Source organism: Phasianus colchicus, chromosome 1 (assembly GCF_987193195.1).
Source record: "Phasianus colchicus chromosome 1, bPhaCol1.hap1.1, whole genome shotgun sequence".
Taxonomy (NCBI): Eukaryota; Metazoa; Chordata; class Aves; order Galliformes; family Phasianidae; genus Phasianus; species Phasianus colchicus.
Genome location: NC_143436.1, coordinates 34,307,700 through 34,322,809, shown reverse-complemented (window position 1 = coordinate 34,322,809; position 15,110 = coordinate 34,307,700). Strand labels below are relative to the sequence as shown.

Sequence of the window (15,110 nt, the reverse complement as noted above, 5' to 3'; positions counted from 1 at the left end):
ACAACCAGCTCCTGGGGAAGAAAGTAGGAAAAGAAACCAACATCATTGATGGCTTTGTAGTATATCCAACTATTCAAGAAAGAGGTGAAATTTCAAGAAACAGAACTATTTCAAGTTCTTCTATGTTTATCTTCAAAGCTGCCGGCTGAAATGTCTTCAGAGAGTTGATACAATAATCATATGTTAAAAGCATAGCTTTCATGGTTCAGAGTAATTTGCTCACCCAGCGTGGAAGAACTTAGGCATCCATCTGGGAGGTTATTCTGCAACCATGTTTTATAGGGACTTATTATTTTTTTTGCATTTCATGATAGCATTTCCTTAGACGCTTATTTCATTAATCATATTTAGAAATAAACTAGACAGAACTTTTCCCAAAACTGACATTCCTTCAAGAATGTCAAGTGCAAGTGTTCTGTCCAGCTCAGGGAAGAAAACAGCTGTATGCAATTTTTGTACCATTTTTTCCATGTGTAAGAGCAATGTATTAAGTACTTCTTTACTTCGGTAAGATGGAAAAACTACCACTAGAGGGTGGTGTTAATATTAAAAGTAAGTGGTTGTGAGCTCAGTCTGTATCCAGGATAGAATTATTGTCTGTACTCTCCTACACGTTTATTATCATGTGGTAGATTTTAATGCTCTAGTCAGATTTGTTGTTTTAGTATTGTTGGCTTTCTTCCTCACTAAGTGACTTATGGAGTTCTGTTTTAGCTGTAAACAGCAATAATAAGTATCTTGTTTCATACCTTAGTTTGTATGTGAGCGCTAAAATGATTTTGTTTCTTTCATCTTCTTCATGAGGGGCTTCTCACTGAGCTGAAGAAAAAAAAAACTTAAAAAGCTTTTACAATTTTTATGTTGAAGACTATCAATTCATTTAAAATTGCATTGCATTTTAGAGATTTGTTTTCCTCATTCTTACAATTTTTTTTCTTCCTAAACATTAGAGGAACAAACTTTTTTTTGTTGTTTGTTTGTTTTGTTTTGTTTTGTTTTTGTTTTCCCCAAGGCATTGCAACATGATCTAATGACTGTTAGAGCCCATTGAGGGAGCTGGGTAATGTCCCCCTGTCAGCTTGCTCCAAACTCTAATCAAGGAATGGTCAAGACACGACTCCCCAGTGGGGCATATCTATCCAAGGCGACGTCTTTTGAAAAGTGCTCCTGGGAAGATTCATCACTAATTTTTTGGTGGGGGTTATTCTCTTTCTCTTCAGTGTGAGTAGTTGTCTGTCAAAGGCAAGCATGAGCCGGCGTTCCATACAACATTCCTGAGGAGGCTTCTTGCAACCCATTCTGATCTTCTGTACTGACTGACCTTCTCCAAAAGGGAGAGGGAGGGGCATTCAAGGAGACCTTGCTGGCAGGCAAAGGTGAACCAGTCTAGGGTTTAAGCCTGAAGTGTGTTAGAGGCTTTTGGTAGTGAAACTCGGTCAGGGCCAGGTCCATTGGAAGTGGACCCCTGCCAAGAACCTACTACGGATATCTGCTCCAACCACCAAGCTCTGCCACCACCCGTGTTCCACTTCCCACCCCCAGTCTGGGTCAAAACACATTAACAGTTGTATTTTTCCTCCTTTCTCCATGCTGGAAGATAGTTGGGTGAAAAACATTACCCAGCAGCAAATTATTGGACTTTGAAGTCATCTTAAGAGTATCTTCACTCATGCCATTTTTGTAGATGGTTATGACATTGGTCATAAGTTTCTGTTCCCCCTGCTGATGCTGTACATCACCACACATGATGACCAGAGAGCCCGTGACTGTGGCTAAACCAGCACTAGAATTACCATAATGAGGGTTTTGGTGGTGCACAGTAAACACATCTTTCAATGTGACTGCGTTGAAATTATGACTGTTCAGGGGATAGGACAGTGCCTTTGAGCTGATAATGTGGCTGCGTGCATGGGATGCAAATGCAGTGTGTACAGCCACCCCGTGGTGCACGGGTTTAATAGAGCAGATCTTCATTGACTCCGCGTGAAGATGAAAATTTTCTAGTCATGTTTAATCTTAGCCTGATAAATCACTGGGAAAACAAACACACAGCCAATTAAATGGGTTAAGTGTACAGTTGTGGCACTCCAGCAGGAAGATGGGCTTGGTTTTGGAGTGCTGCCAGCGGAGGGCAGCTCAGCCAGCGGCTGGGAAACACAGAAAGAGATGGACTTAAAGCCCAGAGGTGGGCTGGGTGGGACTGCCAGCAGCACAGAGCCGAGCACCCACTGTGGTGATGGCCGTAGTGGCTGCAGTGGTGGCTCTTCTTTAGTGGTGCTTCGGCCGCCTGCTCTAACGACTAACTAACAGTATTTGTCTGGTTACTATGGCAATGAGACAGCATGAGTTGTCATGGTGATAGAGCAGATTTTTTTTGTCATCTTTGTACTGAAGAGTGATAGATGTAATCTGAGGAGGTCTCTGGACATGACAGTTCACCTCATATCTTCTTCCTGGACAAAAATATTCACACTCACTCTGGACAGTGCATGTCCTTCCCATATGACTATTTGCGTTTTTGCATCCTGATGATACATTTTTCTTTCACGTTTGGGAAGAAAAAAACACCTCTGGTAAGCTATAAGTTGCTAAGCCTGATGTAATTATGTGCACTGCTGTCCAAGGTATGTTAATAAAATAGAATTCTGCTACTGAGGCTGTTTCCAGACACTTCTTTAATCTTGTGCCTGCTATTTATATTACTTATGTCTGTACCTGCACATGATACAGTGAGATACTAGGTGCCCATTTGAAAAAATAATTTTGAGCTGATCTCTGAAGAAAATTTGCTTCAATTTCTCCCTTTTAGTACATTACAATATTTTTGTTTTTGTCTTGGAAATGCATCTTTTTGATGCAGTCTTATTTAAATTGACTGTCTTCTCTTATTTTTTGGACTCCATGACCAATACACAATCTTTTTCTCTTACGTGTGAGCTTCACACCAGTATCTCTTGGTGTTGCTTTTTTTTTCTTCATTTTTTTTAATATAGGTCACCAGCAGGACAAGTACACTGTATGTATGACATAAATTATGTTGCTTTCAGTAGTCTTTTCCCTAGGAGAGCTAATAAAGTCCTATTTTACCCTTAGAGAAGCAGAGTGTACCAATCAATCATCCGTGTTTTTTCGGCTGAATGAGAAATGAAATTCCTGGAGTGCAGAGCATTCCCAACCAATTGGTTGTGTCAGAATAAAACTCTCAGTCACAGAATCGTAGAATCATAGAATGGCTTGGGTTGGAAGGGACCCCAAGGGTCATAAAGTTCCAGCCCTCTGCCACAGGCAGGGCCTCCAACCTCCAGATCTGGTACCAGACCAGGCTGCCCAGGGCCCCATCCAACCTGGTCTTGAACACCTCCAGGGATGGAGCATCCACAACTTCTTTGGGCAGCCTGTGCCAGCACCTCACCACTCTCCCTGTCAAGAACTTCCCCCTGACATTCAAGCTAAACCTTCCCTCCTTGAGCTTAAAACCACTCCCCCTTGTTCTATCACTGTCTGCCTTTGTAAAAAGTTGATTTCCCTCCTTTGTTTAATCCTCTTTTAAATACTGAAAGGCTCAATGAGGTCACCCCACAGCCTTCTCTTCTCCAGGCTGAACAAGCCCATCTCCCTCAGCCTGTCTATGCAGGAGAGGTGCCCCAACCCTCTGACCATCTCTGTGGCCCTCCTCTGGAATATTCACCTTGACTCGAGATTACAGCTGTTTCTAAGAAAACAAACATTCTGCTCATAATCTAAGTACCCCTAAAACCTTAACTGCTCTGAAGCATCCCTGCTAAGCCAGGCACCTCAAAACGAAGCCTGAAAATAGCATTGGGAGTGTTTCTTGACAAGGAGTACAGGGTGCTTTGTTTGAAGGCACTAGGAAGTCTAGAAGATGGAAAATTTGAAAACTAGGTGTACAACTTAATATCACTGATACTTCATAAACATCTTCAATGCTTTGTTATGTGCTTTTTAGCAGGAAGTCGTGTGTGTGCCAGTAGGCTGACACTCAGTGACAGGAAGCATAGGAAGGATATTGGCTCAGGAACGTGTTAGGATTTGGGCCTGAGCAGTGCTGGGTGGGAATCTGGGTTGTGCCTGACACTCCTAAATCTTTGTCATCACAGTGATATTTTTAGTGTCCTTTTTGCTTTAAAAACCACTGATTACTGTGTGCTTCAGCATACAACTTGTGTGAGTTCTCATTGCGGCCACATGCTGGAGGGCTTGTTGTAATTCCTCAGAACCAAGTCCAGCTTTCACAGCATTGCTTTTACATCGACAAATAGTAGTTCTGTTTTCTTTCTCTCCCTCGTCCACAGCTTTGTAATTACTTCCATAAATTGTGTCAAACTCATTGACCTAAGGAACAAAGTTTTCAGAAACTCACGGGGCCATGTGGTACCCAAGTACTCATTCAAATACAGAACTGCAGCCTCTGGGTGAGGTAAACTCTTGGCTGCAAACAGCTGGGAAGCAGCAAGGTGCTACAAGGTGCTGGCTCTGTCTGTCTAAACTTTCCCTCTGAATCTCTAGAGGTCCCTGCTAGCACCAATAGGCAAACACGGCGCAAACATGGCTTACTTCTAACTCAGGCTTCTCAGAGCCATTTGCTTTACAAGAAGCTCTGAAATAATGGGAAAATGCTGCCCCATCAAAATAAAGATCTTGCAGGTGTGACACATCTGCTTTTGCCATCACATCCTCCTGCTGTTCATTTGTTTTCATAGAAAATATTCTTTGTGTGCTTTCAAGTGCTGGTCTTAGATGGACTGCCTTGCCAACACAAGATGGGACACTCTGCAGTGCCCATCTTGTTCTTCAGGTGTAAGTTGACCATTGGATTAGATGTTCTTGAAAGTCTTTTCCAAGCTCAATATTTGTATGATTCTGAGACACCCCAGAGCTCTCTGCTAGATGTGACCAAACAAGTGTTTTGTAAAAAGCCAGAATATTTTGGAGGACAAGCCAGCACCCTGCATTTCCATACAGGTTACCTTTCTCAGACTGGATACAGGATTTCCTAGAATCATAGATTGGCTTGTGTTGGAAAAGACTTTAAAGATGACCCAGTTCCACCTCCCTGCCATGGGCAGGAACACCTTCCACCAGCTCAGGCTGTCCATGAGTTCCAACCTGGCCATGACTGCCTTCAGGAATGGGGCACCCACAATTTCTCTATGGAGCCTGTGCCAGCACCTCACCATGCTGAGCATGAAAAAATTCTTCCTAATGTTTAATCTAAACCTGCCCTCTTTCACTTTAAACCTATTATCTCTTGTCCTATCGCTACACACCCTAGTAAAAAGTAACTTCATCTTTCTTACGCTTATGTATTCATAGGCTGCAAGGAGTTTTTCTGCTCTCTCCTCTCCAGGCTGAACAACAGATTTTGGTGCTGGAGTCCCAAAAGAGAAATAAAACCCCAAAAGTGCTCTCATGCCATGAGTTCACCCTCCTCCTCTGCCCTGCACAGGGAGTGAATTCCAGCAGTTCAGGGGCTGCAGTTCAGCTGCAGAAGTAGTGGAGGAGCAGCACTAAGGTTGGTCCAGCAGCATCCATACCGATGGGGCTGCAGGTGGGAATGAGAATGGAAAAGAGTTCAGAATTAATTATGTGATTTGCCAGTCCCTGATCAGCTGTGTTTCCGTTCGTTATTTTTAACTTGTGTATAAATGGATTTTCTTCAGGATAAATGGGATTTAACCACAAAATTAGTCCGTGATGTAAGTGAAATTTAGAAGAGAGGTTTCGATGATAGATTTGAAATTAATTTTGGACATGCTCTTATAGTAGCACTGAGGAAAAAAACATCTGAAGAGTTGAGAAAATTGTGGTGAAATTCTGCTGGATGTGAGAGTACTGGTGGCAGCTGCTAGGTGCACTTTGCTGGCTGCCAGCCATGGAGTTGGTGTATGATCACAACAGGCCGCTCTGCAAACACTGTAGTCAGAACAAAAAAAAACCCAAACAGTTAAGAACCAATCTGATGTGTTGAACTGGTTGGTGAATGGCCCCACAGTTCTCAGCATTCCTTGGTCAAGGTTGTGAAGGATTTTAGATTCTACCCGTTGCACACTTGAAATGTACACTCTGTGACTGACAACAACCTCTTCAGTAATGTCCTTCCATTGCAATCAAAAAGCCATTGTTAGAAAAATGACTGCTTCAATGATCATTTTATTTCCCTGCAGGGCAGCGCCCGTCTCTGTGATTTGGCTGACCTGAAAAGTAATGCATTTAAATAAATGCATAGCACTTTTTAACGTTGTTTGGTCAGTGTTTACAGATGTCAGTGTGCACTACAGAACACGCACACGGCAGATATGAAGCGGGGCACCAGGCATGGGATGCTGCAGGGCAGGGGTCCATGTCAGCTCTGGGAGCAGCAGCTGCCTGCCTGCTGCGATCTGTGCACATGTGCTGCTGTTCTGGCACTCTAACCTGGGCAAAATGAAGGTTTCTTCAATTTCATAGAAAAAGTGACATTCTTAACATAAGAACCGTACTTTCCTGCATCAATTGCTGATTGATGCTCGGTCTGCTTTCAGTTGATCCCCACAGATCAACACCATGTGGACCAAAGAAAGGCTCATCCCTCTGAGCAGTGGGGACTTCATGGCTCTTCCACACAGGGCCACAAGGCAACAAGCTCCACACCCTACCAAGGACACCGGCAACACTGCAACAAGTTTCCAGCAGTTCCTGAGCCCCCTGGGGCTGAGCGGAGGTTAGTGCCACCAGAACGGCTGTGCCTGGAGCTCTCTGCAACTCCAAGCATTGTTTTCAGAGGTGACCAGCTAGCTGAACGTACCATCTCCACCACTGCTCATTTTCTGCCCTGCTAATTGACTTCTCTCAGATCAACAACCTCCATTGCTTTGCCAGGTGCTGTAGGGTCAGCAGATCCCTTCCTCCTCCAAACCTCTGGGCTGCGCAGTGAAGGCAAGGGCTGCTCTCACCACCAGGCCTGTGAGCAAACAGCAACGCGGCACCAAGGCTTCAGCCTCGACTTAAACAAGGGAAGGGTACTCCTCAACCCGTCATTTCCCTTTTGTTTTAAAATACGTTGAAAGCTGCCACAGAAGCCTCTCCCTGCGGCAGCTGAGTGCAGGAATTAGGTTACACTTCCTCTGGGCTATGCAGGGCCCTGAGTGAGGGACGACCAGTGCCTGCCTTTCCTGCAGCTCTGAGCTGGCTTTTGTGCGGCAGAGGACGAGAAGAAGTACTTAAAGTAGGTCACTGGGTGCCGGAACACAGAGGCTGGCACTGCAGGCTGACGGATGGGCCCACCAAGAATGTTGCTGTGGGTTTGCAGAACCTGTATGGAAAGTGGTAGTGAGGGCAGCGACACAAGTCCAAGAAGCCCACAGCCCAAGATGGCTCCCACAGCCCTGGATGGCTCCCCTCACTCACTTTGGGTTTAAGCAAGCATCCAAAATGCTTGTTTTGAAAAGGCTTTTCTCCTCCTTCAAACCACTGTAAGTTGGAGGGACTTTGGTGAGCGTATGGGGATGGTGCTCGTTAATTAGGAAGCATCCTGTCTGGGAACAAGCACTGCTTCAGGCCGGGATGGAGATCTGATGCAGGGTGGGTGTGGGTGGCGAGGGAACGCTGGTTCTTCTCTCATGGGGAAGGTAAGGATAAATGAGAAACCCACGCCAGATGATACGGAGGTTGACCCATCAAAACTACACGCACAGACAGAACTATCTTCTTTATTATAAAGATACACTATGAGGAACAAACCTGAATGTATACTGAAGCTTGTAATGGTACATGCCAAAATGTACAGTACTATACATAAAAGTGCATTGTCACAACAGATTAACAGTGCATTTCTCTTCCAGAACCGTGAAGTATCCATGTTTTTGTTTGTTCTTCGAGAATGGAAGGAATGCAATGGGAATGCAGCCATACACAAACAGGGAAGGATGCAATGGAAATGCAACAGTACAAGAGCAAGGCTAAAGCTCCTCTAAAATTTAAAGGCACTTTCACATGTACATACTACAGATGTACATTGACACAAGTAGGTAACAGTCAACAAGCAGGAAGCTACCAGTACTGCAATTCATCAAACTTGACAGTAAAGGACAATACTGACTCGATTAGGTGTGCAGGAGTTACCCTTTAGTACGTCTGTAGTTGTAGCAGTCTTTCCTGTTACATATCCACTTACTATACTTTTAATTATCTATAATTACCATCGAACTACACATTTAACTGTGTGAATGCACTAAGTGGATGCATTCACTAAATGCACTGTTTCTAATATTTTCTTTTGCTAAACAATTTCTAATATAAGCATTATGGAGTTCAGTACAGTTATTTATTTAAACATACAAAATTCCCTATGCAATTTAAAGATACAGGCATCCATCTCAATTATGCCAGGTAGGTTATTTAAAGAGTGCCAGACTACAACTGCGTGTCAATGACAGCTGGAATTCCAGTTTGTTTCACTGTTTCTAGTAAACTGAGGAACCGCTGGCACTGATCTCCTGGTCCCGAAGGCGTGTGCAGACCCCAGAGAGCAGCACTAACTGGGCTGTGGAGCCACTGCCTACGCTGTGCTCTGGGAATCCAGACTTTGCTTCTCAATGGGACAGAGGACAGCCTGCAGTGGGGTTGATGATGGGTTTGCACATAGTGGGAGTGGTGGGGGAGCCCAGATGGGTGGGCTCTCCAATGCATTTAATGGGATGCTTTTCTTTGGGGCTTTGTGTTATCTCTCTACAAAGTGTAAATCACGATAGGAGTAAGTTGCTCCTAAATTATGCCACCTCAGTAACTGACTGTATCAAAAGCTGTCACCACTCTTCGTCTCCCAGACTGAATTATGTGTAGTGAATGGGGCAACTTAAAGTTCTCCATTGGCGAGGTCTTAAATAACGCATGGGAAGAGAGATCTCAAAGCCTGTGCTACTCCCATAGCTGGACTACTATGGATTTTTTCTCCCCATCCTCTTCACTAGAACTTATTTTATGGGTTGGATGTTGGAAATCTTACTCACAGAAATCATCTGATGGCTTACTGCTGCAATGTGCTGAGCAGCCGTACATTTAGTTCACGTGGAGCAAAGCTCAACAACAGAGTGCTAAGCAAAGCTGACAATCTTCACTCACACATAGGCATAAGAAAGGTACTGATTTCTGGTAAAAAAAAACAAAAAAAAAAAACAAAAAAACAAACAAGAGAGGAAAAAGTGGTTATGGAAAACCTGAGTCAGGTTGAATCCAGGTGGTAGAACAGCTGCCTGTTCTGTGGGTGAGCCCAGACCTGTGTGGGGCAGCCCGCCTGCAGAGCGCCCTGTGGGGCTGCAGTCAGCACAGTGCTGAGAGACAACCAGCAGCGCTGGGGCTGGGGCAGCTCAAATCACATTTTTAGTCTGTCACTGAGCAATAAAGTCAATGGGATACTTTGCTGAATGACTGCGTAGCTGATCTCTTTAACTGCCTACCAGCCTGCCAAATGGACCGACAGTCACACGCTTCCCAAAGCCTGGCTCGCCCAGCTAGCAACTTTAAATGAAGTTAGCTCTTGTGAAAAATGCAGTATTGGGGAATGAAGGTCTAGGTTGGTGGCAAGAGGAGTTTCTTGATACTATCCTGGAGATGCGTTAGCTGTGGCCTGGGATGCTGCTTTTTATCAGTGAGAGCAGAGCAGTGTGATCTCCAGATCTATTCAGCACCTGTCCCAAAGTGAGACTGACAACAAGAAAGCTAAAAACTGGTGCCAATTGTGAGAGCTGTGGTGGCTTTTTTGCTTTGTGTGTGTCTTAAATAGGAACTGTGGCCTGAGATGACTTAGACATTCCACACAGACACTTAACCCTCACATGCTGTATTTCAGCTCTTCCTAACTTGCTTCAGAATTGTTTTGGTGACCCAGAAATGAGAGGTTCCACCTCTCTGATACCCCCCTCCCTGCCCCTTATTTTTGTGCAGGATCTGTTATTACATAGTTACAGTAAGACTGTGAAATACGGTACAACGTGGCAAGCTGTTTGTGATCCGTGTTGATTTTATTACAAACGGTGCAGCATCAAGTTTTCAAGTAAGTGTATGTTTGTTTTCTTTTAAAATGATGCACAATTGTCCAGTTTTTCTTTTAATTGAAACCATACAAAATACAAATGCCCATGTTAATGTAGCTACTTTCAGACAATACATTCAAAAACACTGAAAAACGAAGCCTCTCCAGTTATAAACATGAACAAATGATGTTATGGAGCCCTGACTTCTATCGTTAATCCATTTCTTTCCCTAGCATACTCCAGCCGGGCGCTGTGGGTGGCTGAGCTTCTACATTGTGCAAGATTTGTCTGCTGGACCCTGGGAAGGAGGGGAAGGCCCTATGCTAGGGTTTGTTTTTGGAAGAACAATAGGTTTTGGCCTAAGAGCGGGAGGTTTCAGCTGCACTCCCATTCTAGGGGCCACCATGGGCTTGAAAGTACTCATGGTGTCACTGGAAGAACTAGTGCTACGGCGAATCTGAGGCTCAGAGCTCCGTAAAACCACGCTATGGAGGGGGCTCAGTGACTCTGTGGAGGTGGCGGGGGTGGGGCTGTTCTTCATCTGTTCCAAGGTGTCCAGCACGACGTCCGGGGCGTGCTTGGCGGAGCTCTGCCTCTCCAGCTCCCGCAGCTCGTTCAGCGCCGTGTTCATCGTCTCCTCAATGTCCTGGGTCAGAGCACAGAGACAGCGGCACGTCATTGGAGCTGCTACTGAACACGCAGAGCAGGAGGAGCAGGGAGGGGTGCAAAATGCATGAATTAACTTGCCGGCTATCCTCTCTTTAATGAATATTAGAGTGCTGAAGCCAATTTGCACCGGATTTATTTGAAACATGTTACAATTGACAAGTCTGCAGTCTGGCTGAACGCTGCGAAATTTAACCTGCTTACGCGACATTAGTCAAAATCCATCTCAACTGTTAAAAAAATCTATTAAGCCAAAACCTGGAAATAATTTTATTAGGTGACAGTTAGGGCAATGAACATTTGCTTCATGGCATTTTTATTTAACTGAGAAGATTTCTTGCATCTTTGCAGTAATGCCAGCTCTTTAGATTTTGTCCTATTTGCTGGCTCTTAGTTGGCTGCAACCCTCAGCACTCAGGTGTTCAGGATGAGCACTGCCTACAGGGCTTACGACCACGTTTTCTAAGGAAGTCGTGCCTGCATGCCTGTCAGCTCTTCTCTCCTGTTTCTCCAAGTTAAATTTTAAGCAGAAAAACTCCAAGATATCATTGTTCCATGAGTTTATCTTAGAAACTGTTTTTTTTTCTATTAGGTTTTCCAGCACAAATATTGAAAGAAAGCACCAGCATTGATTTATTTATTCTCAGTGGTACTGAGATAGAACTGAGGTTAAATATCTAATGTTCCTTGCTTACTCACAAGAACTTTCATGTAGGTTAAGCAAAGTTCAGGTTCTTTCACAGCCAAATTATCACTAGTTTAGGTGTGAAAAATGATAGCTTGAGCCAAACAGCACTATGTGTGGCTCAAGAAAAGTAAATAAACAACTTAGAGTAAAACAAAACAGTAACAACATTTAGATTTTCTAACTCTCTAGTAGTGGTTCAGCTTTCTGACCCAACCATGACAGTCCCCCGTGTCCCTTGTTGGAAGCTGAGTTTGAAAGCAAGCATCGTCAGTACATGAAATTTTAAAACACGAGTGCCAGTGTTATTGGAAAATATTTCTGCAATCATACTGTACCCTGAGGGTGCCCCTGATAATCACATTATTCTATCTACACAAAACCTGAGTTTTGAAGACAGAAGTATTCATTTGTTCAAGAGCTCCCTGCTACCAGTTTTGCACCATCACAGAATCATAGAATGGTTTGTGCTGGAAGAGACCTTTAAGATTACATAGTTCCAACCCCCTGCTATAGGCAGGGACACCTCCCTCTAAACCAGGTTGTTCAAAGCCCCATCCAGCCTAGCCCTGAATGCTTCCGGGGGGAGGCATCCCCAGTCTTGCTGGGCTACCCGTCCCAGTCTCTCACCATCCTCACCACAAAGCATTTCTTCCCACTTTCACAATGACCAATGTGATGATCGGGTGCTCCCTGTTCCACCCTTCTTGTCATTTCACTGATAGGAATGAAACTGTTGAAGGGTTCTCATGGGGACCACATGGATTTACAACAGGGCAACTTCTTGCATTTTATGTTCTAAGGAACAACTACAAGCATCAAATAATTGCACTGTATGAACCACATATGATCTATATGAAAGCTAAATACGATTTACACTTCACAAGACTCCAGAATGTAAATCTGTGCTTTGAATGACAAAGGCAGCTACTAGCCAGTCAAAGCACTTTGCTGCGTACCATAACACTCAGAAATAATTGAACACTAATTACATGCATGTTAGATTAGGCTTGCCTTCATCAGAGCACAGAGACTTACGTAACCATTGCAATCATTTATTATCCTGGCAGAGTGTGTGGCAGAGGCAATTTCGTTATGGTATAACAGGAAATTATTTCTTTTTATTGCTTCTGCAACATCTATTCCCCTTGTGCTTCTCCACTCAGGATCTCTTAACGTGTTTTCCTTCACATGCACTGTTTAGAAAGCTAAGTAGGATATTCTCCTGCACACTCATACTAGTGTACCCTCCCCTCCCCCCCCCCATGCTATGCTGTTCACTGAGATTTGCCCCTATTGAAAGAGTGAGTGGGGAAAAAAAAGGCACAAACCTGAGCTATTGACTCTGGGTCCAGTGGCTTATGATCATTGAAACCTGTATACTGACCAGATGACGTAGATCTTCTGATTGGAGGGCTATCAATCTTCTTCAGAGAATCATGCCTACTGATGTTGGTGAGACTGCCATGCCCAGGCCTACGTCTCCTTTCAGGGCTGTCTGCATTGAGGTTGCGGTTTTGAAGGAGGGCTCTGGGACTGCAGTGAGTCGCCAGGTTGGGGGATCCCAGCTCCACGGATGAATTGGAGAGAGGGTGAGGGGGGTGTACTGGGCAGTGACCATCACTGCTTCTGCCAGGGCGCCTTAGAGGAGGTGGAGGTTCTGATCTCTTTCTTTGCCTGTATGAATGAATAAGCAGTCACAGTACGAGTTGTAGTGATCCACCACAAACACGTCAAGAATTGGTGTATTACCTGAGCTGTGAGCAGTACTACTGAAAACCTCAAACGTACCTTCCTAAATATACGTCAGAATGACGATCTGTGGGAGAATTCATGTCCTTTGATGATGACTTGTCCTCAGTTATAGGTCCACTGCTGGCCTCACTGTCTGCTTTTTGGCTCAGTGTATCAGAGAAAGTATCATCCCTGAGCAGAACACAAACAGTGAGATTAGAGGTCAGAGAATCAGGTGTGACAGAGAGCATCTTGGCACTCCCAGGTGTTAATCCCCTTTAAGGAATTCCAAGCACGTCATAATGCACTGCAGCCTCTCTGAGTCTCCAAAAATCACTTATAATCCTTCTGATTACCGAGCTCTTTCTGTTTGCATGTAACATTTCTGTAAACAACTTTGTCATCCTTGGCAATGCACACGCTTAATACTGTAAAACAAGAGCTCAGGGCTGCTCTTCTCCGCCCCTTGCTGTTCTGAGCTATCAGTAACTGCTAGAAAAAGATAGACAGATTAAAACAGGTGCAGTAGCACCTATCTCTTCATGAACTGTGAACACATCCACCAAGTTGCTTAGCCAAGCAGTGGCTTTTGATTAAGAGCTACCAATTTGAGGTAATACAGACAGAGAGATGCTGCTTAGAAGGCAAATGTTTAACTTATCTGAGCCTTCAAAGCACTGTCTCATTTGGAAATGACTTGTTAATTGCTTCAGTATGCTCTTACACCCCACCAAGAGCCCTGCTGCACGAGACACTGCTTACATATCTTGCACCACTATGTACTGGTGAGGGACAAGGCCATCGATTCCATTGTGCCTTCCTTCCCACCAGTCTTCAGATGCTCGATGATACAGGAGAAGGGAAGCTCCTTTTTTGAAAGAGAGTTCTCGTGCAGATCTTCCAATGTAGTCAAACTTGGCTATAGCTTCTATGGGCTCACACTCTGGGTAGGGAGGAAAAAAGAGTGGTTATCAGATTCCATGGAGTGCGTTTTGGCTTCATCAAACCCACTTATTGCACTTTCTTCATGCTCACTCTCACTGAGCAGAGCAGACAGAGATCAGCTGAGCTAAGGCAGACTTCAAGCAGTCATTGTAACATGTCTCTTACAAAGAAACACAACCTGTGCCCAAAGCATGAGACACTTGGGTACATAACAGCAGACTCCAATGGCACAACAGCAGAGAGGGCTCAACCTACAGAGCAAGGGCTCTTTCATGGCTGAGTATGGGATGGAGGCAAGGCAATGAGGACCTCCGAATGTAGGATGAACAAACTGAACAACTGGAGATCTAAGGAAGCAATGTGATAAGGACAATGAGAATGCCTTAAGACAATCCTGCAAAATACCATTTTAAAAATGAATACACTGTTGGTTTGAATAACTCAAAGTAGGATCTCTGAAATAACCATTTTTTTATACAACCAGAACGAAATTTAGGTGGAAATTAACATCTGGGCTAATGACTAGCATAGCAACTTTCTGTCTGGTGCAAATTAAAATTGCTGAGGCAGTAATTCCCCAAAGGGCCACATGTGTAATAAAAGCCACTGTCCCTTTATGACAACATTTTGTACATTTTAAAATTAACTTCATCCTGCAGTAAGCAAACATAATGACTGTACCTTTATCGAGGCCACAGTTTGTAGCTATTTGTTTTAATGACTTGCCCAGCCCATAAAAGGCTGCCTGGTGCCCTGCTGTTTGCGTGGCCGTGCTGTAGCAAACTGCAGAGTGCTCAGCTTGGGTCAAAGCTGTAACACCAGAAGCTTTCCTGAGGTGGCATACAGGGCCATGGGGAAATAACTTCTACAACAAAAAAGTAGTGCACACTAAAATAAATCAATTACATAAATGCAACTAAGAACTTGGTAATAACAGGGTTAATTCTTCAAAACACACCACTGCTGGATGGCTCACTGACAGGCATTCCCCAGGGGTGGTGAGAGGTTTCTTTTTTTTTTTCTGACTTGAAAAGAGAGTAAAGGGGGCA

At 44.2% G+C, this 15,110-nt stretch overlaps 1 protein-coding gene across 3 annotated transcripts in view; it reads right to left on the bottom strand.

The window, feature by feature from the left end:
- Positions 1-7,671: 7,671 nt before the first annotated feature.
- SRGAP1 (SLIT-ROBO Rho GTPase activating protein 1) overlaps positions 7,672-15,110 on the bottom strand; it is a 139,118-nt gene continuing 131,679 nt past the window's right edge. For all 3 annotated transcript variants that reach the window (XM_031589527.2, XM_031589528.2, XM_090138322.1), the window contains 4 exons: positions 13,879-14,059; positions 13,174-13,308; positions 12,714-13,059; positions 7,672-10,677 (listed from right to left, as the gene is read on the bottom strand). In XM_031589527.2, coding sequence (XP_031445387.2) covers positions 10,300-10,677; positions 12,714-13,059; positions 13,174-13,308; positions 13,879-14,059 — 1,040 coding nt within the window. In that variant the 3' untranslated portion in view covers positions 7,672-10,299. The remainder of the gene's footprint in view (positions 10,678-12,713; positions 13,060-13,173; positions 13,309-13,878; positions 14,060-15,110) is intronic.